The sequence below is a fragment of the Zootoca vivipara genome, chromosome 2, assembly GCF_965207765.1.
Source record: "Zootoca vivipara chromosome 2, rZooViv2.hap1.1, whole genome shotgun sequence".
Taxonomy (NCBI): domain Eukaryota; kingdom Metazoa; phylum Chordata; class Lepidosauria; order Squamata; family Lacertidae; genus Zootoca; species Zootoca vivipara.
The window spans coordinates 59,004,808-59,032,008 of NC_142584.1; the positions used below are offsets into that span (position 1 = coordinate 59,004,808).

General features: G+C 41.6%; 1 protein-coding gene across 8 annotated transcripts; it reads left to right on the plus strand.

The window, feature by feature from the left end:
* Nucleotides 1-439: 439 nt before the first annotated feature.
* On the plus strand, nt 440-26,837 carry CANX (calnexin). 8 transcript variants are annotated; one of them, XM_088661994.1, is made up of 15 exons: nt 440-681; nt 8,833-9,018; nt 10,288-10,361; nt 11,149-11,207; nt 12,228-12,369; nt 12,987-13,068; nt 15,101-15,293; nt 15,576-15,765; nt 17,598-17,711; nt 20,126-20,282; nt 20,881-21,096; nt 22,484-22,603; nt 22,712-22,838; nt 22,998-23,113; nt 23,882-26,837. In XM_088661994.1, exons 2-15 carry the CDS (start codon nt 8,836-8,838, stop codon nt 23,933-23,935), a joined length of 1,827 nt encoding a protein of 608 aa, XP_088518120.1. In that variant the 5' UTR covers nt 440-681; nt 8,833-8,835; the 3' UTR covers nt 23,936-26,837. The 8 variants fall into 8 exon arrangements, with proteins under 8 accessions (XP_088518120.1, XP_034961522.1, XP_088518119.1 ...); XM_035105631.3 differs by having other exon boundaries at nt 440-597; XM_088661993.1 differs by having other exon boundaries at nt 519-763.
* Nucleotides 26,838-27,201: the final 364 nt, after the last annotated feature.

Sequence of the window (27,201 nt, forward strand, 5' to 3'; positions counted from 1 at the left end):
CACAGTCTTTCCACTTTCAAAGAACACCTCCCTGCCGCTGCCTACGGAAACGCTCGGTGCCCATTTTCAAAAGGCGCACCAAACTACGCCTCGCTCCGGAGCTCTCGGAACGACGCGCGAGACTACACCCCCCCCCCACGCAAAAGCCCCTCCCTGCAAGCAAGCCCGCTGTCTCTTTAAAGAATGAATCGGGATCCCGATTCACGCGACACTCCGCCTTCCCCGCCTCTGTCGCCCAATCCGCGGGCTCTTCCTGCCAAGACGAGGGAGCCAATGGGGACGCTCCACGAAGGGCAGCGCCGTAGGGACGTGGCTAAAGGCGAGAGCCTCGGTAAGTGACATGCCCTCCCGGCCAATAGGATCCAGGCGTGAATCCAAGGGCGGGAAGTTAGTACCCGCCGGAATCAATGGGGTAGGGAAGCACCCGAGCGTCGGAGGCGGAGCTCGGGCTGGGAAGAGAGGCGGCGGAGTGGGTGGGCGGCTGGCGGCGGCGACTCTCTCTCTCTCTCTCACTCACTGACTCTCCTGAGGGGCACGTGACAGCAGCCGCTGGGGCTACTACGACCGAGTGCTTCGGCGGGTGGGGTGCGTTGAGAGGTGAGCGTTCCAGTCTGTCCCCCACCCCCTCAAAAAAGAAATAATCCTTCGAATCCGACAGGGTGGAATAGAAGAAGCATTTGGGTGGGCAGCCCCTCACTCGCCCGCAGAGAGAATGCCGGGACTCTGGAGGGGGGCACGTTGACCCCAGGGAGGGCGGTGAGGGGTGCGTTGTACCATTGCATGTGGGGGGGGGAGTGGGCCATGGGGCTTAAAAGAGGTGAGATGAGAGTGACGGGGGAGGGGGCCAGTAAGGCTAAGTGTCTGGCCAGGTTCTGGGGTAGGTATTGATGCGATGGGTCCGCAAGGTCTGGGCGGTTGAGTCTTTTTTATTTTATTTTTTGGCAAGGGCCCTCCAGGAGCAGCCAGGCCTGGCCTGCTGGGGTTTCCTCTCTTTTTTGTGTTGGGGGTGTAGAGGAAGGAGAGGTGTCGCAGGCGCACCGCGAGTGGGGTAGTCGGGCCTTCCCCGTTAGGTCATGCGGACCGCTGTGGCAACGCCGTGAGACCTGCTCGCGAGTAGCACATGCGCGGTATGACTAATCACTTGGTACCGTAGGTCTGCGCGGTCATTCCTTTGAGTTTTTTTTGTGGGGGGCGCCTCCTCCGACTGGGCTGGGACACGGGGCGTCGAAAGAGCCCACAGTTTCTCACGTCGCGTATTCTTGAATATCAGAAAAGGAAGATGGGAGAAATGTGACGGTTGTGGGAGAGGTGGCGCGGCCTCACCGCAGGAGCCCTCCCTGCCCCCTGTTGGGTCTAAAGAATATGCGTGACTTTGTGACTACAGTATTTTCTGGCACTTTTTCACGTGAGGAAAGAACACGGGGCATGGGAGTGGATTTGGCACAGGCTAGTTTAATAAAATGGAGTACAAGTCATGTATGATGACGTTTGAATGGATTGATGACTTGGGAACGGTTTTGCACATTTTGTTGCTGTATATTTTCTAGTGGGCATTCGCAATACTGGAATATAAACTACCGTATTTTAGTGCTGAACTACTTATGCAGAGTACCAGGTCTCCTAGGACACATAACTCTGGAAATAATTGCGTGGGCAGGGAAATGTGCAACATAAAATAATTGAAGTTAAAATCAAGTCTTAAGACTGGCTTGTACTTAATATAGATTACTGGCAACAGTTGTGTGAATGTGATTATTATTTTTTTACTGGAATTGGGTAGCCAAAGAAGATAAGGGCAAAAGTCCTGTCTGGTGTAAAGAAGGAAGTGATAATTTTGCAATGTGCCATGTGAAAGCAGAAAGAGGACAAAGGTGAACTGCAAAGGGAGGGTAAGGAATGCTCTAAACTATAGAGGCCTTGAACTTCAAATGGATACCGTAACATGCACATGAAAGTTATCAGTTTGCTTTAGTGTAGTAACTTACTGCATTTCACACAATACTAAGGGGGGAAGTATTGGGGTATTGTATTGGCACAAATAGTAACAATTACTTGTTTCTATTTTGTTGCAGTTATGTTGAACTGAAAATGAAAGAAATTTCCTATATTGTATATGTTAAGAGAGGTTTAGGTGTTGCCTTAAACACGATTCACTGCCTTTATTTGGTATGGAGTTAAGTAGCTGGTGGGTGTGGTGTCCTAAAATAACTAAAAGCTGATTTATATGTAAGAGACATACAGTGGGTGAGTCTGACTTCATTGCCTTCCTACATTGCTGCCCCACTGTGCACACTCAAGCTTTTTTTTGTGTGTGTGGTTAGATTCAAATCAAATCAAACTTTATTTGCGTAGCCGACAGGCCATAGCATCAAAAGGACAAACACTAACAAAAATACATTACATATATGGTTACCTATTAAACCTATTAAAACCCAGGGTAAAAGCTGGGTTATCATTCATCGATGTCCCTCTGTCCCATGGGCGGCGACCTTCTCTCTGGTAGATTGTTCCGGGCCAGTTAAGTGTAGGGCCCAGCCAAATTGAAAGATTGTGAATATGGCCTCAGGGGGATTGTCAGGACAAGGAGAAATATAATAATAACCAAATAAGCAGGGGGTAATAAATAAAAATAAGCTAATAATCTCATTCATTAAAATTTAACATAAATAAAATGATAATAATAATACTAATAAAATCCTAGACGGGGAATCCGGGTGCCTACACTGCTATCATTCAAATAGCGGCTCTCAGTCTCATTGCTCTCTCAATAAATCTGGCAACCTTCTCTGTTATCGAGCTGTTCTGGTCAGCTAGGAGTGAGCGGCCCAGGATGGCAGATAGGATCGACGTGATGGTCTCATCCCTCAGATCTTTATACGTATAGGGAGCAAGACAAGAGAACGTGTGACACAGTCTCTCCGTAGCCGGATCCACAGGGGCAGAGCCGGTTCTCGATTGGAATTTTTTGGTATCTACCTTCGAGAACAGCTGAGGGTAACATATTTAGTCTGGCCAGCGTAAAGGCCCGTCTAAATTTTGGGATAATTAGGTTAGACAGATATGGTGCCCGAGAGTCAAAGTGGGAGGGGGGCATAAAAGCGTACCAGGAACTAAATTTCTTAATAGAGGCCAGATTATTCTGCAGTTCGATGTCCTTCAGGCGTTGGTCAATATGGGTTTTTGCCCTGGGGAGACCCATTTTAAGTAAGTGCTGTGCTTAGAGGCCACATGTAAGTAATTTTTGATGCACTGCTTTGCACATAGAAGTTTGTGGTCCAAAGCAGTGCACGCTCAAGCTAATTTTCCCTTCTTGCCCTCTCACTTAGGAGACAACACGGGGCAGCTGCTATTGGCACCCTTCTAATCTTCTTTGATGTAGTTCTAAGGGCTGCTGCTCTCCTTCAAGACTGTTGCTGCAGGCTCCAAAGCTGGAAGGAAGAACAGTGGCTTGGAATTTGCATTTTGGAGGCCCTCTGTGGCACCTCAAGAATGAAGCCCCATCTTAAAATAGATTATGTGTATCTCTCCTTTTTTGTTTGTGAAAAACTCAGATATATAAGCTAGGTGCCAAATGGCTCCTTAAACCATTGTTACAGTCGCCAAAATGGAATGCCTAGTTGCCATTTTTGGGCCAGACAGCTCAGAAGACATTTTTCAATTCTGATTGTGCAGATAAAATACAATGGATAGAATTGTACAGGATGTGTTGCTAGTGTGTAAGAACAGTCCAGATCCAATGATCCCCAGGTATGTAACTCCAGATGGTGGAGATCTCAGGCAACATCCATGGTGCCTGGGCATCTTCACTTGGTCACAAGTGGCCGATAGCCAGGTGCAAAATGTACCTGGCGCCTGGTGAATTTTGAATGCTGGCCACTTTTATTTATTTATTTATTTATTGAGGCTCAGGTCACAGTTAGTGAACCATGGATTTAAAATATTGATAACTTGCTAGTTCAGTGGAATGCAAACTTGAATAAAATCTCTTCCTGCTAGTCAGCCTAGTTTGATCTAAGAAATACACCTAATGTGGAACCTAATATCCTCTGTAACCCTGGGTAAGGGGTTAGGCATTATTAGTACTGGGTAAAATCTGGCCTCTAAAACAATTTTAACCGACTCACTACTGCTGCACCAAATTTAAATAAAGGGGAGAGTTATATGAGAGAATTATATGGGTTTAATAATAATAATGTCAGAAGTGTTATAATTTTTATTTTACTAGGACTAGGGCAGATAAGGTAATAGCCCCTTAATATTTTATTTATTTATTTATTAAATTTGTATACCACTCTCCATCCATAGATCTCAGGGAGGTTCATAACATAAAATAGTTGAGTAGAAAAGCATGCATTTTGACCACTGTGTTGGAAAACCTGGTTCGGAAATAAAGACTAAAAAACGACACCCCTGTGAGATACCGTATTGAACTGTATATTGGGGAGGAATGTGATTTTGTATGTGGGCTTGCATTTAGAATAGGAAAATTTGGATTCAAAGAAGATAAATCTGTCCAGCTGTTTTCTTCTGCCTCCTGGTTTCATATTATGTCAAAGTACTTTATGTTGCTCTATTTTATCACACTGTTCTCAGCATAAAACCTCCCAGTGTGTTACTAACTTCACATTCTATTTCTGTGAGTGGTAATACACACATTCCGATACCAACAACTGTACTCTCTTCAGTAGCTGTGAACTGTAGCTGTCGCCGAATTGCCTCCTCCTTCCCTTCTGCCGTGAATGGACCTGCTCGAGCCCAACTGGGTGGCTCGGAGCAGCTTTCCCCTGATCCGACCGTGATGGCGCCACACCAGAAGTTCCAACATGCAGCTTTTCTCAAAAGAACAGATAAAGCAATGTGCAAAGGCTTTCCCATGTACTCTTAATAACCTTTAACAATTAGTGCTTGGTGTGCACAACATAATAGTATTTGCTTTAATTGCTTCAAGACAAGTTGTAGACAATATATAGAAAAGGGGCAACTTGGATGTTAAATATCCATGTATGTATTCTAAAACTTCCAGTGTTTGCCAAGTAGGAGATGAACTTCCCTAAACAGTTGTAAAAAAAAAAAAGCCAAGAATTCTTCTTGGAAACTCTCTCATAAGAATTGGCTTATTTTCCCACCAACAGCCAGCCATGTGCCTATGGCATACTTAGAATCAGAATGTGAAGGCTACCCCTTTCCTATTTATCCTCAGCATTTGATATTCAGAGGCATATTGATTCTGAAGAGAAAGGTTCTATCACTCAAATTAAAACTGTCAATTACCTCTAGTTCTGTAGGATCTACACATACCCTGATCCACTTTATAGTTAGTACCCTAAATTAAATGCTAAAAGCAAATTAACCTGCTTGCTGTGTAGGCTTTGGTTCTTTTTGCTTATAAGGCTATTTTTCTAATGGCAGAAGGACAGAAGTGTTGGTTACCACTAGAGCAGACTAATTTGCTTTTCTTCTGCAGGCGACAAATGCTCATCATGGTAGAAACAATCTGTTTACAAAGCAGAATTTGCTGGAAAGCCAAATTAATCAGCAGGACTATCGTAGATAGGAAAATAAACACTTGGTAGTAATATCCACAAATCAGAATATGAAGGGAGTGTAGCAGAATACCTTTAAAAGACAGAAATCTCCAGCGTACTCTCGGGTTGTCCTCTATGCAGTTTCAGTTCAGGTATTGACTCTAGCTAAGCATCACTGTCCTGTAGAATGTACTTGAGCTAAGTACTTGCATTCTGGAAGCACATGTGCATTTCAGCTATCCATTTTTGGATGTTCTCCCCCCCCTCCATATAATACATAGTCTGAATGAAGAGGCAACAAAAATTGTACACCCCTAGGATTATATCACCTCTACAATTGGCTTGCTTTGTGCTAGAATGTTGGGGTCATGTCCAAGTTTTGACTGCAAGACCTAAGAAAGACCCAGACTTCCATAGTACTAAGGTCTTGGATTTAGTATATTACAGCTTTCTCTGTAGCAGAATTCTCACTAATGTGGGAGTAGGCTAAACATTTTGGGATAAGACTGTGTCCCAAGCATCTTTGTATGTACAGTATTATATAAACAAAAATGTCATTCCAGTGAACCGGTCTGCAAGCATATGTCTGTAGCTTCCTTTGTGCTTGATTTTGGACCTCTTAGGAAGTATTGGATTCCCACCCCCCTTTTCAGCTGACACCTGTGAGTATAGGGTAGTATACAAATTAATAATAATAATAAATAATAATAATAATAGGCGGCTCTGGAAATAGTTTAGAACACTAGAAATCTTAACAGATGTATTATATAAGATACATGACGGTGCATGGCAATCTCAGTCTCTTCTGTTCCCTAACACTTGGTGAAATGATCAACATCTAGGCTGTTCCCTCCAGAATGTGGAGTTGGAAGGAGCTGTTTGTTGCTGGACATGACTGGCAAATGGGAAAGATGCCAAGCCCCATACGTGAAAGATGCCAAGTCCCATACGTGTCTTACCCATCACTTCCAAATTTGGGCTGAGTGCAAAAATGTGTCATTTTAAAATCTTCTAATATGTGGTGGGCTAATAAATGTGCACCAAATATTAGCTTCCTTGTTCCTTAACCATGTAGGGGTGAACTTTAAAGTTCTGGTTTGGGGGAGAGGTGTACTAATGTCCCATTCTCTCCTATGTATGATATTTGTCATGCTTTTTAATGGCCCTCTTTTCTGGAATTGTAGAGATATGACCGAAGAATTAGTTTATATGCCATCTTTCCTCCAAGGAGGTCAAAGTAGTGCTCATGGTTCTTCTCCCAACTTATTTTATGCTCACACAACCCCATGAGGTAGAAGTTGGACTGAAAGGCTGTGCCTGGCCAAGGTCACCCACTGAATTTCATGGCTGAGGGGGGATTTGAATACACATCTCCCAGAATGAATCCAGCACTCTTTGCACCACACGGGCAACGTGCAATCCTTTTTATATTCCAAAAAGCTCCTCTAGGTGATGCATACTGCCATGCAGACATATCCTATAAACATTTGTCTTTATTTAGTAAAAGGTTACTTTTCATAGTTCTTGTAATGCAGGGGTAGTGAATTGGTTGGCCTTATTTGACTCACCAAGCCATTTTCAAAAGGCACACCAGCCTATTCTCAGCACCCCAATCTGCTCTCAATGGTAGCAGGCTGTTCTGTGCCATCACAGGGAAGCTGGAGGAAGAGAGATTCACCACTGCTCTGCTATCTGTGCTTTTAACTATAACTGCTGTTGCTACTCTCAGTGGAGCAAGGGAGCATGGTGGAAACAAGTGCTGGGGAAATTCCTTGCAGCTATTGATGTTGCTAGTGTGGCAATGTGTATTGTATATATGGGAGTGTGTAGGTGGGTGTCTGCTTTCTGTTTGGCCATGTGCATCTGGCTTGTAGTGGTCCACTGAGGTTGGCCATCATTGAATACTGCCCTTGGACAAAAAAAGAAACTAGTCACCCCTGAAGGTTGGAAAGGAATGCAGGCAGTGTTCATGAAATGTTTATGTAGCAGTAGGCAGAGATTTTCATTGGCCCAGAGGTAAGAACATTTAACCAGTGTCTCCCTCTGTCTCTGTTCACAGAATATCAATGTAAGCATTTTGCACTTGACTTGTGTCTACATCTATGACAATAATAGCATGAAACCAAAACATGAAAAGAAGACCAAACGGAACTTTGTATAAAATGCAGGTTTGCTCATAAGAATGGAACAGCCACCGAAAGCTTTTTTGTTTGTTTTTTAAAAAAGGCTTTTAGTTATGAAACTTAGATAAATTGATTTGCTTGTTTCTAGTATGGTGTTTTCCTGCTAGTTCTGACTCATTCATACTGCATTTGCTTTTGCAAGCCTCTCTACAAGTTTTACTTGTTTGCTTGTGATAAATCTCTTCATTATTTGAAGTGAAAGGATGGGGAGGAGCTCCTGTAGTAGTATTAAAAGGAAGTTGTGTCTCCATGGAACCAGCACTGCTACTTTACCTTTGTCCTCCTCCTGTGCTTGTCTATGTCACTATTACACGCCAGAAGTAACCATTTCATACTGGAAGCATGTGTTTTCAGCATGGGAACCATGGCGAGAAGCTTGAGCTAGTGAAGAAGCCAGTCAGGAGTTAGAACATGGCAAGGCAGAGTTCCTCAGTGACCTTAAAAGCCAAATAAGGAAGGGGGTGGTTGCTATGGGGACTGCTTCCTGTTTCCTCTTGGGTGGGAGTTCTGTGTGCTGTGTCCTATGGCAACAGCCCCTTACTTGGGGGAGGGGTTGTTGTTTGGATACAGTAGCCTCTCCTTCCTGATATTTGTGGTCCACCCTTGGGACGCCTGATGTCGTAATCAAAGGGGAAGGGTGTCTCAGAGTATGTGAAGAGAGCCTTTTCATTTCCATTACCTAAGTTGCTGCCAGTTGGGGCTGTTTAATAATCCTGTTTCAGTTTTATTTTACTGGGTGCCACCTTACAAAAACAACATTTAGCAGGGCAATGAATGACTCACAATTTTTAAAAGTCTTTTCAAAGCTCTACTGTTCAAACTATAAGCCTTAAAAAAATGATAGGCAAAACTGCTAAATTACGAAACAACACAGAATTTTACCAGGTATCCCATAGGGGAGTAATCGGTCAAGGGAACCAGGGACTCATAAAGGTTGAAAACCACAGGTCTACACCATTAAATAGCATTTTTGTGCATGTATTGGCTGGGACCTAGTGATGAACAGAGAACCGTTTTGATAGCATATGCCTAATAGTGTGCATATATGTTGTTTTATGTTGATTAGCCCTTTCCTTTGCTGGTAGGCGTGATATCTCATGCTCATTTTTTACCTTTATGCATAGACCATGAAGCAGAAGTGGTTGCTGTGTGCAGCATTGCTGTTAGCTGGAGCCTCTGCTATCCTGGCACATGAAACTCACGATCATGATGACGACGACGTAATAGATATTGAAGATGACCTTGATGATGGCGTTGAAGAGGTAGAAGAGTTGAAGCATGAAGCAAGCACTCCACCCCCACTCCCTAAGGTTTGTTTGAATACTTAATTCAAGTGTAGATCTCCAGAAAGAAATTATTAGCAAGTTCCCTCATTCTGATGATTGGACCAGGTCTGCAGCTTTCTAGCGATAATTCTAATTTTAACCTGCCCATTATCTGAGTGGGGTGCACTTGTAAGTTGTTGCTTTCCTTTGGCTGCTAGAACTTGCTCTCTGAAAAGATGTTGAAAATTTCTGCATTCCAGTTTAAGTTGCTGCACAGTTCAGAGAAGCTTCTCTGGTTGTTTAAAGCTTTGTGCTGTTTGCATGGGTGTAGTGTAAGGAATGCCCATGTGGTGCTATCTGTTTGTTTTGGACTGCATCTCCCAACAGCCTCAGACAAAATAGCAAAAGGTAAGGAATGATGGGAGTTGTAGTCTGCTATATCTGGCAGGCACTACATTGAATGCTGTGGTGTTAGTAAATAGGAATGCTTGGGGAACTTGTTCTTCTGAGTTCTAGTTTGAACTGATCCATTCAATGTCTTCTGGATGACTGTGTGGATCAGAAGAAAGTTATCCTTGTGTGATGTAGTTGTTGGGCCTAAAAATGAACCAGACTGCATATAAAAATGCATATATGCTTAGAAATGCATATTTAGTGAGAACACATTCAAAAACATCTGTTTAAATCCAGTTTTGTGCAGATTAATATGGAAATTGGACAGAGCAGGCTTTGTCGACATGTGAATCTGATACAGATGATACCAGTGGGAAAGTAGCACAATGTATACATTGGAGTTAGTTATGCTTGGAAACAGTTTATGTCGCCATCATAGAACTATACCAAGATATTATAGCAATGCAGCATAGCTTTGTGATGTACCGTGGTACCTCTAGTTGCGGACACGATCCATTCCGGGGAGCCGTTTGCACCCCGAAAAGTTCGCAACTAGAGCAGCACTTCCGTGCAAGCGTGGAGCGTTATAGAGCGCTTCTGCACATGTGCGAAGTGTGCAGAACGCTTCTGCGCTTGCACCCACAGCAAAACCTGGAACTTCCAGGTTTGCCGCGTTCGCAAGCTGAAAAGAGGCAACATGAACCTAACGCAACACGAGGTATGACTGTATGCCTAGCTCTCTCTCATGTTTGCCTTCTGGGCTCCTAGATCTTTAAGGCAGAAGGAACATGAAAATTGAGCCCAAGGCAGACATCTCCAGCATATTTGTCAATTCTACTTGATCACAAATAATATGAATTGGTTTATAATATTGTTCAAGATATCACTTATCAAGATATATCGGACATCTTTCTCAATCAGGTTACCTATAAGGCCCCAGTCCCAACAGGAGACGTTTATTTTGCTGAGAACTTCGATAAAGGAACTTTAGAAGGGTAAGTTTAAGCCCAAGAGGTGTTAGTAGATTTACAAGAGAGATGTTTCTGTTGTGTGCATTAAAAAACATTTATATCCTTTTTGCCTCAGTATGAGTAATTCAGTGGGGCTCACATAACGAAAAAGCAATTGTAAACAAAGTCAAAGCAAAATGTACACAGGTACTTGGCAGCAACAAATAATCACAGTGCATCACCATGCAGGTACATGGTAAAAGATTAAGAAGCGGGTTGTCAGATCCATGTGCGGATTAAAAGCAGGTCCTGGGTCTGAAAAGGTTGAAGATGTGTGTCTTAGGGCATGGCATTTCAAAGCCTAGGTGTTGAAACAGAAGGCCCTGCCTTGCATCTCTGCCAAAGTATATCTTAGGTATAGTGCACCAATCACAGAGACAGCAGTTTGTTAGCAGTGAGTCATTCAGTTGCAAGTTCTTAGGCGTAAATATTTCAAATGATGGACATTTGGTAATATGCATGTTTATTGAATTTGTTGCAAGACATACTAATTCACTAAATTATGTAATTACAGAAGATAAAAAGGTGTTTAAACACATTTAAGCTATGCAACGCTCTCATATCTGGTGCCTCAATTTGCTTGTTTTCCTTTACCCTTCTTTCCCCCCTTCTCCTTTTTTGCTATGTCTTTTAGACTGTAAACCTGAAGCCAGGGACTGGCTTGCTTGTTAATGATCACTTGGTAGCCACTCTGGGAACTTTTTCAGCTGAAGAGTGGGGGGTGGGAAATGCTTTAAATAAAAAACAAAAAACAACTGTTTTTAAATTTTAGGTGGGTTCTGTCTAAAGCTAAAAAGGATGATATAGATGATGAAATAGCCAAATACGATGGTGAGTATAATGCTTTGCTTGGTCTTCACTGTGACTGGGGTTAGTACCGTAGCTAAGCACAACTACTTTAACTGGCCCAGACTCCTCCCAGGACTGGGTGATATTTTTGTTTAGAACTGTTTTATGTGTTTTTATAACAATTGATTATAGTGTTATCATATGCCATGGGACCTTATGGTGAAGGGTGGGTAATAGATCTTAATCTCAGAGTTGTGGGTTCGAGTCCCACGTTGGAGAAAAAATTCCTGCACCGTGGGGGGCTGGACTAGATGATCCTTGTGGTTCCTTCCATCTCTACAATTCTAATATTCAAATGTGGCTAAATCTCTATTAAACCTTTGTCTTTCTGTGGCACTAGTGGCTTAGTTTTCACGGAGGTGATAAATCTACATCTGGACTGTGATTGCATGCATCCCGATTAAAAAAAAAACCAAGAAACATTTTGCACATAGAAACCATCTAGCCTTATTCCTAAAACGTTTTTCTCTGTGGAAGAAATGTTTTTTTTGCATGGAAGAACACTCAGTCAAATGAGCCCCCACCTGCAAAACTGTACAGACCTGATACAGATTTACTGCATCAGTGAGATCTGGGCCAGAGTCCTGGGAGAGCATTTAAACATTTCTGTGAACTATTCAACAGCACTCATGTGAAAAACACACTGCATAATACTTGGCACATACCTGATTCTAACAATTTCATTTTAATGCATATAGAATCTTGTTTATTGTTAGGTTGCAGTTAGGCGGTGTTGTGGATGTGTGGCTCTCCTGAGCAAAGTTCCTTGTGTGTTGTGGAATGTTGTATTTTCTCATAAACTAGAGCTGTAGTTTATTGCAGTCAGTGGTAGCTGAATTGTGCATATGGGTTCTAAAAGTGGTAGATATTTTGCGCAATGAAATTTTGGCTGCTTATGTAAATATGGTGAGTAGAAATGACATGTGTATGTGTGTGATTTCTTATGAATAGAGTATTAAAACAGCAATGGGCATCCTGATGTGTTGTCTTGTTTCTTAATAGGCAAATGGGAAGTGCAGGAAATGAAGGATACTAAACTACCAGGGGATAAAGGACTTGTGCTGGTTTCTCGAGCTAAGCATCATGCAATCTCTGCCAAACTCACCAGACCCTTTGTCTTTGACTCCAAGTCCCTCATTGTACAGTAAGTGACCCTTTTTATTCTCTCTCTAGCAATGAATGGGTGTGTACACTGAGCAGTTAAGTTCAGTGGAAATGCACTTTGTGGAAATGCACCCACTGTATTGTATATAGGCCTATAAAGACTGAGCTCTGTGGAAGCAGGTTCTGCCAGTTCACAGCAAAATCCGACGATTCTGTACAATGGATAGAAACTGCCATAGGCTTTTTTTCATAACCAAACTCGAAATGTCTTTCCTTCCTCACAATCTGGCCTATAAGCTTGCTTCACTTGTAATGTTCAAACTATGGTTTGGCAGTTGGGGACTTGCTTCGGGTTTCCACTCTAGATCTGTCTTTCATTTGGTGCTTTCATTTGGTATCTGCTGTGATACATGAATTGGAAAAATTATGATTTGTGGCAAGCCAGAATTGAAAAAGATGGCTTCAAAGTGGGGTTCCATTTCTGAATTGAGTTGCACCAAAGAAAGAATTGAAGTATATGGGGTGAGACGAGGAGAATGCCGCCTCAGTTGTGAAAGGAGGATGTGGTGGTTGTTTGAAATGACTCATTGTCTTCAGGAATAAGGTGGTTTTTCTTTTTTAAATGAGAGTATTATTTTATATTCCAAACTATCTTAGGTATGAAGTCAACTTCCAGAATGGAATTGAGTGTGGTGGTGCTTATGTAAAGCTGCTTTCTAAAACTCATGAGCTGAACCTGGTAAGTGATGTGCGGACTGTCTTCCAGTTTCATTCATACAGCTGTTGCCTTCTGAGTTTTAGCTCCTAATGTGTATTGGGCTGTATCCACACCTATCTTTACTGTGCACTCACTGTGTTTCCAGTGCTGGGTTATGATTTTTATCCAAAATACATATCCTGTACTTTGTTATAAAATACTACTACAGTGAAACCTCGGTTTATGACTACCTCCATTTACGAACGCTGCGGACCCGGAAGTGTTTACATCCGGGTTCCGTGGCGTCGGATGCGCAGACACGATCTGTGCAGCTTGCGCATGTGCAGAAGTGATCTGCGCAGCGCGATGCGTGCGCAGAAGCGCTCTATCGGTGCTTCGTGCACGTGCAGAAGCGTGCCTTCAGCAAGCGAATACCTCGGCGAGCAGACGTCTGCGCAGAACGGGTTGCGTTCGCAAACCGAGGTACCACTGTATTTGATGCATTGTTTCTCCAACCAGCTTCAGACTGTTTGGAATCCTTATGTCATTCCTAATTTGTCTGTGGCTAAGGTGTGCACACCTTTCTTTGCATAGAGTATAAATCCCCACCTTCCCACCCTCAGTGTCCCCTGGTGTGTACACAAACAGAGAACCTGACAGTAATGAAGCCACATTGATGTGAACATCTGGGTGGGTGGGTGGGGGGAGAGCTAAGAAGTGCATGGGCGGGGGAGGGAGAATGTCACTGCACTCTAAGGCAGTAACGTGAGCACACCTTTGGACTTCACTTCCAAACTGAGTAATGTTCAAGGACTAGTTGTGGCTGTAAGAGTAGTCTGCTGGCCTACTTATCTACAGTTAGAGCAGTTTGTGGGTCTATCATTATTCTCATGATTTCTGTGGTCTACCAAGTATGTGTTTGCTGAAAAATTATTAATTCCTTGCCTTTTGGATTACTTTAGATGGCACATTTCATACATCTCATATGCTAATACCATGAAAAATGCCCTTGAATTGGTAGCATGTGCGACAAATCCCCTCGCCGATGTTCCCAATAGATTATGAGGCGAAAGGGTACAGGGGTAAAGCAATCCCCACTCAATTCCTTACATCTTAAATAAACCCCTCAATTCTGGGCTTCTCAGTAAAGAGAGTCTAATTCCAACTTTCGTGGCCTGATCTCACAAACAGGGCTATTTGAATGAACAACCTCTTGCCCACAGAACAGGGACTCCCTCAACTCAGATCCCCACTGTATCAATCTGCCATATCACCCTGGCAAACTTGTGGCACTCTAGGTTTTCAGCATACTGCCCTTCCTGTGTGACTCTAGGACACAAACTATCCCCTCTTCCTTAGGTAAGTTTTGCCCTTTTCTGAGTCTCCACCTCTGTGAGTTTTAATACGCTGCTGGGATAACCAAGACAATACTCTTTGGCATAAAAAGAAGATGATTCCCTCCCTTGAGAACATAGATTTTTCTTTTCTTAACGATGCATACGTTTATGAGCTTAGTTACAGTTATACATTAACTCTGTCCGACTTTAACTTCAAGTTATCCTAAGCCTAACCTAAACCACCACTATCCTGGCCCCACACCCTTCTTCTTCCCTCCTCGTCACCACACTCCCCCTCTTCCAACTGCCAAAACGGTTATTCCCTCCTTTTTAAACCGGGCACCGTCCGCCTCCTAAAGATGCGCTGTTAGTTAAACTGGAGGTGGATTAACTCTTTCTAATCCAGGGTGTAATAAATCTTCCATCCTGGGGCTAATCTGTTACAGCATGAATTTCACTTTTTGACTAAGCACCCCTGACTTATGAGTCGGTTGGTGCAGTGTTAACAGCAGTTTTTGAAACTTCAGGTTCCTGAATTGCACTATTAATACTCCTAACAAGGAAAGTATTATTTTTTAGACTTTTACAATTTTGGTTGACGCAAGTCTGCTTATACAGAGGTTATTGATTTCTAGATTTGTAGAATCAAAGTGTTCATAAGATGTAGCTTAGGAGCTTGTCCTGAAAGTTAACTTATGCTGTGTGTTTGAAGCTTGGGCCATATTTATATTTTTAAGGATCAATTCCATGACAAGACTCCCTATACCATCATGTTTGGCCCTGACAAATGTGGAGAAGACTATAAATTGCACTTCATCTTCCGGCACAAGAGCCCCAAAACGGGCATGTATGAGGAGAAGCATGCAAAGCGTCCTAATGCTGATTTGAAGAACTACTTTACTGATAAGAAGACTCATCTATATACTCTGGGTAAAGCAAGCACATATTTGGATTTCTTTGTGAAAGTCTAGTGCAGACGGCTTTTATGGAATGTGGGAGAGGCTGTTTGCAACAATGGAATGTATTGTAAAGCAGGAAGTGAAGAGTTTTTTATTTTATTTCCTGTGTAAGAAACCTTTAATGATAGAACAACTTCCTGCAGGAGAAGAGTAGACTATAAAGTAGGGATATGGACCTTCTTGAACCTATATTTTTATAGGTTCTTCTCAAAAGTATTCAAGTTAACTTTGTTTTCCTTGGTCATTCTACTAGTTCTGAACCCAGACAACAGCTTTGAAATCCTGGTTGATCAAACTGTTGTAAACAGTGGGAATCTTCTTTCTGATATGACCCCTGCTGTGAATCCGCCACGAGAGATAGAGGACCCAAATGACCAGAAACCAGAGGATTGGGATGAGAGAGCTAAGATTCCAGACCCAGATGCTGTTAAACCAGATGATTGGTGAGTAGCCAGTGAAATTTAAGGAACCTTGGGAGAAGCTTGCTACAACAGCTTTTTCCGAGAGCGGCATGAAAAGAAGCATAAAGGGAAGTAACGAGTGTAGTTTTTCTAGCGTATTCTCTGGTTTTCTAGGTAATCCTTAATTCCACTCCCATTTATCTGTATGAGGATTGGGCAGAGACTTGATTGTGGTTGAACCTCAGGAAGGTTAGAAATGGGCTGAGGGGAGTTAGTCTGACTATTGTTCTGCAGATTCAGTCACAAATCAGCTGAAGTCTGTGTCTTTTCTGCAGTCTGTGCTGTTGCTAGAGACTGGAAGAACCAGGTTTATGGCACCACATTTTACCTCTCATGTCGCCATCTGTAACACTGCTATACTCTCACTTGCTGATGACATAACTTGGAAGGTAGTTTTCAGCACTTTTGCAAGGCCAATTCTTCTGTGTTGCTTCCCAATCCTTAGCAAAGTGAGAGAGATAGTAAAAAAAACCATAGCATTTAGTCCAGCTGCCAACCTGTTAACTTGTTCATGAGCTTGTTTGGCCTGGCTTGGTCCCAGTGGATCAGTCACTTCTTTTTTGTTTTTTTGTGAAGAGGTGAAAGCCTTCGTCACAGATTTTTTGGAGCCTCCTTGATTTTTGCCTACTTTTCTGAGGAGGGAAGGGCAACTAATAGGTTTTTCTTTCTCCTGATGAACAAAAGAGGAAGGAGGGTGACTGTGAATTGTACTTGACCCTGAATATGGGTGTTAGATGTAAGTTGGGAAGACACACCAAAACTCATGGCTCTGAATAGTCAATTAATTAATTAAAGCATGTCCTGGTTGCATTAGTACATAATCTGCTTTGCATCTTATGTATCTAAGAGTTCCTTGGGACGCAGGTGGCGCTGTGGTCTAAACCATTGAGCCTAGGGCTTGCCGATCGGAAGGTCGGCGGTTCGAATCCCTGTGACGGGATGAGCTTCTGTTGCTCGGTCCCAGCTCCTGCTAACCTAGCAGTTTGAAAGCACGTCAGAGTGCAAGTAGATAAATAGGTACCGCTCCGGCGGGAAGGTAAATGGTGTTTCCGTGTGCTGCTCTGGTTCACCAGAAGCGGCTTAGTCATGCCGGCCACATGACCCGGGGTGGGGGGGAGAACTGTCTGCAGACAAGTGTTGGCTCCCTCGGCCAGTAAAGCGCTATGAGCGCCGCAACCCCAGAGTCATTCGTGGCTGGACTTAACGGTCAGGGGTCCTTTACCTTTTAAAAGAGCTCCTTAGCCCCAGATAGAGAGAGCCAGGATGATCCCTGTCAGTAGATGGCGGTGGCTGGTGCTTCAGGCACACCCTCTCCTGGCTTGCTAGCTACAGACAACTGGAGACTCGAGGAACAAGTTGAGAGTGGGGACAAAATGGAGGACAGCTGGTGTTCTCTAGTAGCAAGGCCTTATTTTGTTAACCATACTTCTCATGCTCTGTCACAGTGCTCCAAATAGCTCATGATACCCTAAAAAATTATATGATACAGTAACATCACAATTATTACAATTGTAAAAGATATAACAGGGTGAAATAACTTGAAAATGAAAGACTAAACAGAAGGCAAACCAAAGCTTGCCTAAAGAAGTCTTTATGCCCCTTCTCTTGTTACCAGCTGCGGTCATGCAGGTGGGTCTCTCCAGCTGACCACAAGAGATGCGCAGGATCAAAGATACCCTTCTTTTAAATTGTTGGGGACATTAAGGTGATTCACACATTGAGTTGCACCCAGAAATGTCGGAGAAGCTTCTAAGATCTACAGGTCTAGAGCAACATGCTTCCTGAAAATGTTAATGGTTTCGTCCATCTTTTAGGGATGAGGATGCTCCTGCTAAAATTCCAGATGAGGATGCTGTGAAGCCAGAAGGTTGGCTAGATGATGAACCAGAATATGTTGCTGATCCTGATGCAGAGAAACCAGAAGATTGGTAAGTTAACACTGATTCAACTTTGCAGTGTCTTCAAACTAAAATAGTAAGTCTGGTGGTGATCTTTAAAATAGGGTTTTTTGTGAGCATTTCAGTAACTCCTGTTTGTGTTTAATATATCTACTTGGCATCTAGTTGTATGTGTGGAACATGGCCTGATGTACTTCAGTATATTCTGTGTGTTCAGGTTCATTTTTTCACTGATTGAAAAATACAATTCTGTTACTGGTCAAAGACAGACACTTGGCTTGTTTGCCCCCTTTCAAAAGCAGGTGAGAGCTGTTGCCTTAATGTGCCACTATGGCTTTTCTGGGAAACTTCTGCTTAGTCCAGCGTTCCCCAAACTGCTGCCCAGCAGCTCTTCTGGACTACAGGGGAAGGCTGGATTGCATGGACCGTTGGTCTGTACTGTTTCTTTGACTGAAATGAAATGGAGTGATGGTCATAGTGAACTTGATCATTGAAATATGGCACATGAAAGACCATAGCTACTGGTCCAGATAGTCCAGATAGTCAGCAAATGGGCAGGTTGATGTTATTGTGATCTGTAAGCTATTACTGTATATATGACCACTGCTGGAAGACATGACGCATAGTTAGTTCCAGCCCATCTAGTCATGGTTACAATTGGAATTCTTTTAGATGAACAACACAAAGAAAACAGAATGAGGAGTTCAGGAGTTTGGATCTGAATTATTATTTGATTATAGTAGACTCGAGACTTCTTGCCCTGACTGTCCAAAGCCAGAAGTTCTTGGATTTGTTTCTTAAAAGACTTTCTTTCAAATGCACAAGTTGATGTAATCAAAGTCTATTGTTCAATCAAAGCTGGAGGTTGCATAACAGCTTTAAGACTTTGCCCGATGAAGAGATTGCTCTAAGCAGCTGTTGATAAGATTAATCAAGAAAAAAAGATAAATGTGAATGGCTTTACAGATAGTGTGATCAGCATTGTGTTCCTTACACAAAGAAAGGTGCAAGCAAGTTGTGAAATTTCATTTATTACCAAATTTTGTGTTAGCTAGGGTGAGAGAAAACACAGAGTATAAGAGGAATTTAGTAGTTGATCAAAACCTATAAGCTTTGTAACATTACTTGTATCTCACCAGCTTAGAGGCATTGTTAGTGGGTGGTTTGCTAGACCGTATGGGTAGAATATACAGTATACAGTATATGTTTAGAGGTGGCAGTGGTGTTGGAATTGGGCATTTGGTTACCTGATGCAGGCAGTGAGGCAGAGTGAGACACATGGCTTGCCTATTGTTGAGTGGTAACTTGGGGGTAGGAGTTTACATGTCCTTACTGGTGGATGTTATATGAGAGGAAGTGAGTGTTGGCTGAATATAGCCTTCTGCCTGAATTTACTGGCTGCATGTAAAGGCAAAAATTACTCTAGGTTGCTCATTTGATAACTTGGTGGAGGGAAATACTAACCTGCAGGTAGATCTAGTCAGAGTAACTCTGAAAGTGTTGTAGTCCCAGTCAAGCTATTGCTGTAACTTATTTCTGCAGTAGCTCCAGATCTGGGAAATTAGTGGCCTGTTCTGGATTAAGTCTGACTCCTCCTTGAAAGAGTAGGTTCATAGCCTGGGAATGCTACTTGAGTCGTCTTACTAATTGGAGGCCCAAGTAGCTTCAGTGGCGAGGAGTAGCTGGTTTGTTGGCTACCGTCATTCCTGGTTTGGGATAGGCTCGCCACAGTCTTGCATGCTCTGGCAGCCACCTATCTCAACTACTCTAATGTGCTGTTTGTAGGGCTATCCTTGATGAACGCTTACGGAAATTGCAGCTAGTGCAGAATGCTGTTGGTGAAATCTGATGGAGCACCTCTTTGCATACCAGCCTTCCTGGGCTTTGAGTTCAGTGTAGGAGGCTTTATTCCATTCCCTCAATGGTTGAGCCTTCTTCAGGGTTGTTCCCTGCCTTTAGGACTCATTCCCTGGAGGCACAATTGGCTGTCTAGTTGATGTGTTTCCATTGTCATGGGAAAAGAGTTCTGTTCACCCAGGCTTTGCAGTGGATTTGATTAGCTTGCTCTGGATCAGAGGTGTATGTTGCTGTTCGAGTTTAATGTGCTTATGCTGTGCTTTTTAATGAACATAGGTTTTCACTTCTGTGTTTTCATTTTATTAAACAGTGTATATTGGCAAAAGGTGGTCTTTAAATAGTGGAAATAAGCTAAATTAAGCATTTTCTGAATTGTTGACACAAGTTGATTGTAAAATGGGTTTGCTTAAACTTTGAATTTATTTGATTATGCTAAGGTAAGGAATTCTAGCATAATTGGTGTAATCATTTTGATTTTCAACACTGATGATTATTTCTAGTTCAAAATTTCTACCATAGGTCAGAGACCTTTTAAATTTCTTGTTAAAAAAATAAATGGAGTCCTAAAACAGTGTTACCTTTTTCAGGGATGAAGATATGGATGGAGAGTGGGAGGCACCTCAGATTGCAAATCCCAAATGTGAATCTGCCCCTGGTTGTGGTGCTTGGCAACGTCCCACAATTGACAATCCCAACTATAAAGGCAAATGGAAACCACCCATGATCGATAACCCTAACTACCAGGTAAAATATCTAGTATTACAAATTATATTTCATACTCTGTTTCAGGGTACATTTTGGCTAAACTAGCTTGGGGTATCATTATTTGCAAATACAGCCGTTACATGTTGTAGTGTAAGAGCAGGATAGAACTAAAATACTTCCAACAATGTTTTAGTGATGTGTGCCTGAATTTTCCAGGAAAGGAAGCTAAGTGGGTTAAAAAACAACAACACACACATACATACATACATACACACACAAAGTCCTTATTTGAATTTAGACCTGTGGTCTATCTCCATATAAGAGAGTTTCTATCTACAGGATCTAGACCAGGCATCCCCAAACTTCAGCCCTCCAGATGTTGAAAAGCTGAACCTGGGATTTTCCCCATACACAGCATGCGCTCTGCCATTGCTCTGTGGACAGACACCTGCTGCAGAAGTGGGGAAAATAGCAAAACAAGAAATGAAGGGAAACAATAGTACATTGTCTATATAGATGTTCAACAAGATTGTGAATATAAGCCAAGAATAAAATGAAATATTCTAATCTGTTCAGGAATCTCTGAAAGGTCATTAAAATGAATTCTTGTGTTATAATTGTTCTGTTTCTTCATCAGGGCATCTGGAAGCCAAGAAAGATTCCAAACCCAGATTTCTTTGAAGACTTGGAACCTTTCAGGATGACCCCCTTTGCTGCTCTTGGGCTCGAGTTATGGTCTATGACCTCTGACATATTATTTGATAATTTCATAATCTGTACAGATCGGGCAGTGGCAGATGACTGGGGTAATGATGGATGGGGTTTGAAGAAGGCAGCTGATGGCGCTGCTGAGGTGAGAAATAAAAGCTTCGTTTCTGACAACAGGCAGGATAGCAGAGACTAGAATCCAAATGTTGTTATTTAGTTAAATTTGTATAGTGCCCTATACCCACAGGTTTCAGGGTAAAATCTGAATATAAAAACACAAAATACATAATCAAAATAAAAACAAGCACAACCTGATAACCCCTCCAACACATTTTAAAAGGGCATAGGATGTCAATCAACCAAAGGCTTGGTTAAAGAGAAACATTTTTGCCTGGTGTCTAAAGGTGTATAATGAAGGTTCCAGGTGAACCTCCCTTTGGAGAGCATTCCACAGACGGGGAGCCAGTTCTCATGTTGCCACCCTCCAGAGCTCTTGTCACGATCTGAGTAGCTTCATATGGAAAGAGGTGGTCATTGATGTGTTGCAGTCCTGAGCCGCTTTAAGGCTTTATAGGTCAAAACAAGCACTTTGAATTGGGCCCGGAAACTAATTGGTAGCCAGTGCAGTCGGACCAGGATCAGTGTAATATGCTCAAACCGTCTTACTTTGGTGAGCAACCTGGCCGTTGAATTCTGCACTAGCTGAAGTTTCCAAACTGTTTTCAGACGCAGCCCTATGCATAACGCATTGCAGTTATCTAACCTTGAGATTACCAGAGCATAGACAACAGTAGTTGGGCTATCCCTGTCCAGTTTAGCTGGACCCCCAGCCAAAGCTGTGCCACTGAGGCCACCTGAACCTCAAGTGACATCAAAGGATCCAGGAGTACCTCCAAACTATAAACCTGCTCTTTCAGAGGAAGTGTAACCCCATCAAGAACAGGTGATCTCCCACCCATCCAGTCTAGGGAACAACCTAGTGCCTCAGTCTTATCTAGATTGAGTTTCAGTTTGTTGGCTCTCATCTGGTCCATTATTGAGGCAAGATACCGGTCCAGCACTTCCACTGCCTCACCTGCAGATATAAAGGAGAAATAGAGCTGAGTGTCATCAGCATACTGCTGACAACATACTCCAAACCTCTTTCTGTTCTTTTTCTCATTAACAGATTTGTATGTCTTTTCTGAGTTAATAAACACACAGATCCCACTTTACAAATGTTCCCTATGCGAAAGTTCATATTGAAACATGAGGAATTGGTACCCAAACCTTGCTATGTACGTTGCAGATTCAGACATTTGAATAGAGAGCATTTTTTACTTCTTTGTTTACCTTTTGCTGGTTGGCTGAATAATGGGGAGGTGTGATTGGACAGATCACATAGCTTCTTTTCTGGGTTTACCTGGGCTTTTTGGCTTGGAGGGGGGACAGAATTCCATGGTTGGGTGATTGTTAGATCTCTTGGGCAGCTATATTGCCTCATGATCACTGCTAAGTACACAGAACTTCATAGATTTTGATTTGTCTTCCAGCCCGGTGTTGTGGGTCAGATGATGGCAGCTGCTGAAGAGCGTCCCTGGCTTTGGGTAGTCTACATCCTTACTGTGGCTCTGCCTGTGTTTCTTGTTGTCCTCTTCTGCTGCTCTGGAAAGGTGTGTGCTTTGAAAATAACTGGTTTCAAAAGTATGTTGAGTAGGATTGGAATTGGAAGTTAATAGTCTCTGAGAAACTTACTTGTGGAATTCCTACAACTGTTTCAGAAACAGCCAAGTGCTGCAGAGTATAAAAAGACTGATGCTCCTCAGCCAGATGTAAATGAGGAAGAGAAAGTGGAGGAAAAAGACAAGGGAGAAGCAGAAGCAGAAGAAATACATGAAGAAAAGCCAGGTAAGCAAAGTTGATGATATTCACTAGTCCCAAAATCACTAAAGCTTTATCCTTATAAAGTTACATATTTTAAAAATTGAAGCCTAATGTTGAATTGGAGAGTAGTCAGCAGAAAACAAAAGTATCCATGGTGTAATAAAACCTTTTTACACACTTCAGAAGAAAAGCAGAGAGGTGATGGTGATGCTGGAAGTGCTAGTCAAGAGGAGGAGGAGGAAGAAGAGGAGGAGGAGGAAGAAGAGGAAGACGAAGAAGATAGCAAACCTATTACAGAGGTAAGGGGTTTTTTTAAATTGCAAAGTGTTGCACTAGAGCAAGCCTGGAGGTGGTAACCTGTTTATAAGAGCAGCCAGCAATGCAGTGCTTCCTAAATTTGAATTACAACCTCAGTGCCATCAGTTGATGGGATCATTTCACTTCATAACCTGTAGAATCAGTTTTGTGAATTCTGAAAAGCCAATGTAACCTTCAAATAAATATTGAAAAACTTGTGCGAACGAGATAAAGACAGTACTGTTGATATGAGTATTGTAGTTTAAATAAGTGGATCCTTGTCCAGGGTTGAAGAATTCATGGCCCTCTAGATGTCGTTGGACTCTTAACACCCATCAGCCCCAATGGTCATGGGAGCTGTAGTCCAGCAATATCTAGAAGCCCACAGATTCTGCATCCTTTATCTAGTGCATCCTGCTCGCTAGTACAGGAAATCCAGCACTACAGCATCACACAAAAAAGATGAAGAACCACTATTTTAAGGTGATTGGACAACTTTCTTCTATGCCTGCTTTCTGTTGGATAATCCACTATCATAGACATTATGCCAACCAATAACAGCTGCTCAGTTCCCCCCCCCCCGGGGGAAGGCATTACAGTTCAATTGAACATAAGCTTTAAATGTTTTCTTCTTCTTCTTGGTTTTAATGTATTCATGTGGAAGTGTTGTCTGTATGTCTGTTCATTAATTCCTTTTAAGGCTAAGAGGAAATGGAGCACAGGAAGTGACTTCATATTTATGTAAGAGTTGTGTTCTTTTACCTTTATAGGAGGAAGAAACTGTGAATAGATCCCCCAGAAACAGAAAACCAAGAAGAGATTGAAATATCCTAAAAACTTGATCTGATTAATTTTCCCCAACCTGGTTTTGGGAGAGGACCTTGGATACCTTTTGCTGAAACTCAAATAAAAAAAACACCTCAGACTTCACCATCCACAGGTTCCTGTCAAATGCTCTGCAGTGTAAATGAGTGTTAGCAGTAAAATATTCGCAATTGTGTTTTTAAATAGAGTATTCCTGTAGAAAAAGAATGCATTTAACACAACCCAGCTAAGAATTTCTGGAATGTTACAATAACTAACATTTTTTGTTTTGAATAATTTGTTTTTGAATAGAATGATAGAATTGCCAGTCTCAAAACCTTGGCTCAACTTAATGTATTAATCTATCAATGGAAATGAACAGCAAACCTTAGAAAATTGCTTGGTATACAATTTTTATATGTTTATTTTTCTTATTTTTATTTTTTATTTTACCAAAATGAACATACATCACAGTTCCCTTAGTTTGATCATGTCAAAGTATGCTGGTCAGTTACATTAAAATTTATACTTCAGTCAGATAGGATAGAGAGAGCTCAAATCTATTTCAAGAAACTATTGTCAAGTGCTTAAATAACTTTCCTTCTTATTGGAGGAAGGCCATAATGAGGCCATGAAATATATATATTAGTCATGGGTACTGCCCAGTAAAAACAGTATTCATAATCAACTTGAATTTGAGAGTAAGTTCTGGTTTAGGTTACTAAGACAGACTGGATTTAGGCCTTGGAATTCTTTTCAGTATAGAATTTATTTTCATGGTGTTAGGTTTTTTTGTTTTTAAAAACAATCCCCCATGGTTTTAAAACTAATTCCTCCTGTTCTAGCTTCTGCTGCTGCTATGCAGTTTGTTCAGAATGCAGCTTAGCTGCTATAGAATGCATATGCTCAGTTCATTAAATCTGTTTGTGATGTGTGTTTTTAATCTCAAAGGTAGAACTACTTTCTGGGGTCCAAACACTGTGGATAGTACAGTGTTGCTAACATTCTCATTATTGCCATTGTATGTACATTCATGCGCAGAGATGAAGCAAAGGCAAGCCAATCTAAAGATTTGCACCAAAAGCAGATGTCAGTATTTTGTGGCCAAGGAAGGAGCATGTGAAAGCTTCCTGGGTATATGTACCATTTTGAGACTCAATTTGCTCTTCATGTATCAAACTATATTGTTAATGTAGGGGGTTCCAATTCCAGCTGAATAAATTTTTAAAAAATGTGTTGCATTTTGTATCTAGCAATTGTAATCCCTTTTTTGTGGAATACACACTCTGCCTCTAAAGATAAAATGTAATTCTGTGCTGTTGTATTGGAAGACTAGGGGGTTGGGAAGAAAGTAAATGTATTGCCACTTCTTGCTCTCCATTTAAGCTTGTGGGCAAAACTACTGTATGTGCACTGAATAGAAACACTCCAGATTTTTATGTGTGGATAAGAGGTTCTCAAAGTCACAGAGGTTTTGCTTCTTTAAGGTATGATTTTCACATTCAATTTTGCATATATGCTTTTCAGCTATGCTTCCTGGCACCTGGTTTGTTTGTTTTTCCACAATAGTGTTGCTATTCTCATTGGAGGCTACAGAGCTCACAGGCTTAATTAACTCATTTTAGTTGTTTAGGCAGCTGATGAAAAGAAATTGCTTCTGTAGCTGCCTCTTCTGTCTTTTTCCCCTCACATGCTTGACTTGCAGTGCCCCATTCAACACCTCAGTTTGTGCTAATTGTAACATACTTTATTTAATGCTGTGTGTCTTGTGAACAATCTAAGTTATTCTTTATTTCTGGTGTGTTCCTCTTTCTCCAGACTGTGAGGGAAGTTAATTTTTAATTTCCTTTTCTGATGAAAGTCATCAGGCAATCCTTAATTTGGAGCTAAAAGTAATATATTTTTGGCATTTGTAGGACCTCTTCAGAATATGCCTGTATGCATCTTTTGGCTTTTTTTTATATCAGTGAAATTTGCAAAGCACTACATCATTTTTATCAGTTGTTTTAAATGTACTACTTAAAGACTTTGAGCCTAGTGTGTAATTGTGAACCCATATTAATAAATATTCCACACAAGAAGAGAGGGTTGTCCCATCAACAATTTCAGATTAAAGCATGAATTTGCATATTATGGAGTAAGTTGAAGTTTCCAAGTAATTTGAGGCTCTTATTCTATCTGACTTGGAGGATGATTATTTTTGTTTGTTTGAAGAAAATGTTCAGCTGTAGGAAATCCTTTATTGCCAACACAGATGAATTTATAGTGAGGAAGGAGCTGAATCCTAAAACTGCATTGGTACCTTGATAAGACTTCTAAAGGAAAAGGTCCCCTTCAAAGAGGATGACTTCAAGGTTAATGGGATGTAAGACTACTTATTTGACTTTTTTTTATGTAAAAGATAAAACTGCATTCGAGCAACTTCAAATCTATCTGTATTAGTGTGTTGAGTAAAAGGTAGATTATTTTAAGCAAGGTAATGCTATACAATGAAAAAGTTGTTTTTCATAGGATATTAACACTGCAAACTTGCTTAAATTTTAAAATGCTGATGTTAAAATCCACTGAGATGTGGATGTTGCAGATGCCTGGAGTCTCGTGCAATCAGCCATGAATGGGGAAAGGTATCTTGGATCTTCAGTGCTTGGTTCCACTTAATTTGTGGCAGTAAATATGGTGCTAGACTAATTTCTTGGCACCCTGCTGCCTTCTCTTCACTATAGTTTTCTAAATGCCAGTATTGCCTCCATACAAGTTTCAGATGCAAACCCCTTAAGTGTTGGTAAACAAGACTGTGACTTTCTTTAAAAAGTCCTGACTGTTATTAAAAAAATCTAAAGATGCGGTATGCATATAAATATATTGGTTAAGTTATAAACAAATGTAAGCTTGCTCTGATTAATAAAGAAACTTAAATCACCATTTTTGTACTGTCTAGTCTGCTATATTTTTTATCTTTTAAAGTTCAGCTAATCTAAGGGCAGAGGATTCAGCAAATGCTGAAGAAAAATCTAGGTTTCTTGGGGCAAAGATTTCCAGAGACAAAATAAGTACGAACTGGAAGACATTACTGTCGTACAAAAGGCACAACAGTAAAATGTACTCCATTCTCATATGTGCTACTGAAATACCTTGAGCCCAGGTTTAACTGTCTTAAAATCTCTGAATTGCAACGTTTCACGAATAGCATCCTCTTGTTTGGATTAAGAAAACTGAAACAAACAAAGTGTGGGAAATACAGAAGAGGGGGGAAAGGGTTCGGCAAAATTTAGTTTGGGACAGAACA